The sequence below is a fragment of the Opisthorchis viverrini genome, assembly GCF_000715545.1.
Source record: "Opisthorchis viverrini unplaced genomic scaffold opera_v5_494, whole genome shotgun sequence".
Classification (NCBI taxonomy): Eukaryota; Metazoa; Platyhelminthes; class Trematoda; order Opisthorchiida; family Opisthorchiidae; genus Opisthorchis; species Opisthorchis viverrini.
This window is the reverse complement of record NW_008752154.1, coordinates 220,765-221,492: the sequence shown is the minus strand read 5'-3', so window position 1 is coordinate 221,492 and position 728 is coordinate 220,765. Positions and strand designations below refer to the sequence as shown.

The following is a 728-nucleotide window of genomic DNA, read 5'->3' as shown; positions in this document are numbered from 1 at the left end:
ACCCTATCGAACGCTTTACTAAAGTCCACGAATATAACATCAACAGCATGCCCAGCGTTAACAGCGGCTAACCAGTGATGACGAGCAGTGAGTATGTTGGTCACACAAGAACAGTCGCGAAGAAAACCGTATTGTGCTGGCGTAAGAATTTGAAATTCATCCAGCATATGCAACAGAGCCTGCTTCACAGATTGGACGGTAATTTGTGACTCGAGAAAGATCTCCGCCTTTGGGGAACGGCTGAACAACTGAGTCTTTCCATTCCTGAGGCAGCACACCTTCTGCAAGGGATTTATTGTATAGAGTCGTGACTGCAGGTTCAATGACTGGTGCTAATGTCTTCAAAATCACGGGATGGAGACCATCAGGACCAGCGGACTTTAAAGTATTGAGCGACAGAAGCAGAGAACACACCTTTTCGGTGCAACACACCAACGAATCCAATCTAACCGAGCAGGAACCAGTATGACTGTCTCTTGAGGGGTTTCTGGCATATACAGAAGAAAAGTGGCAGGCAAACTCAGTGGCCCTCGCGGAGTCTGAGGTGATGATATTGCCAACTTGATCTTGTATGTACGGTAGCTTATCAGGGGATTTGAGATTTCTGTTGACATAAGCAAAAATCCTTTTGTGTTTTGTTTTGACCGATTCGGCGAGAGAGTTTTCATGAGCTTGGCGTTTTCTCAATTTCATAAAATTGCATGAGTTACGCTGTGTAAGTTGCCTAA

General features: G+C 45.2%; 1 protein-coding gene across 1 annotated transcript in view; it reads right to left on the bottom strand.

The window, feature by feature from the left end:
• Positions 1-157: 157 nt before the first annotated feature.
• The window catches only part of T265_15425 (hypothetical protein), a gene marked incomplete at both ends in the record, with an annotated part of 10,969 nt that continues 10,398 nt past the window's right edge, over positions 158-728 (bottom strand). The window contains one exon of the mRNA XM_009178055.1: positions 158-539. Coding sequence (XP_009176319.1) covers positions 160-539 — 380 coding nt within the window. The remainder of the gene's footprint in view (positions 540-728) is intronic.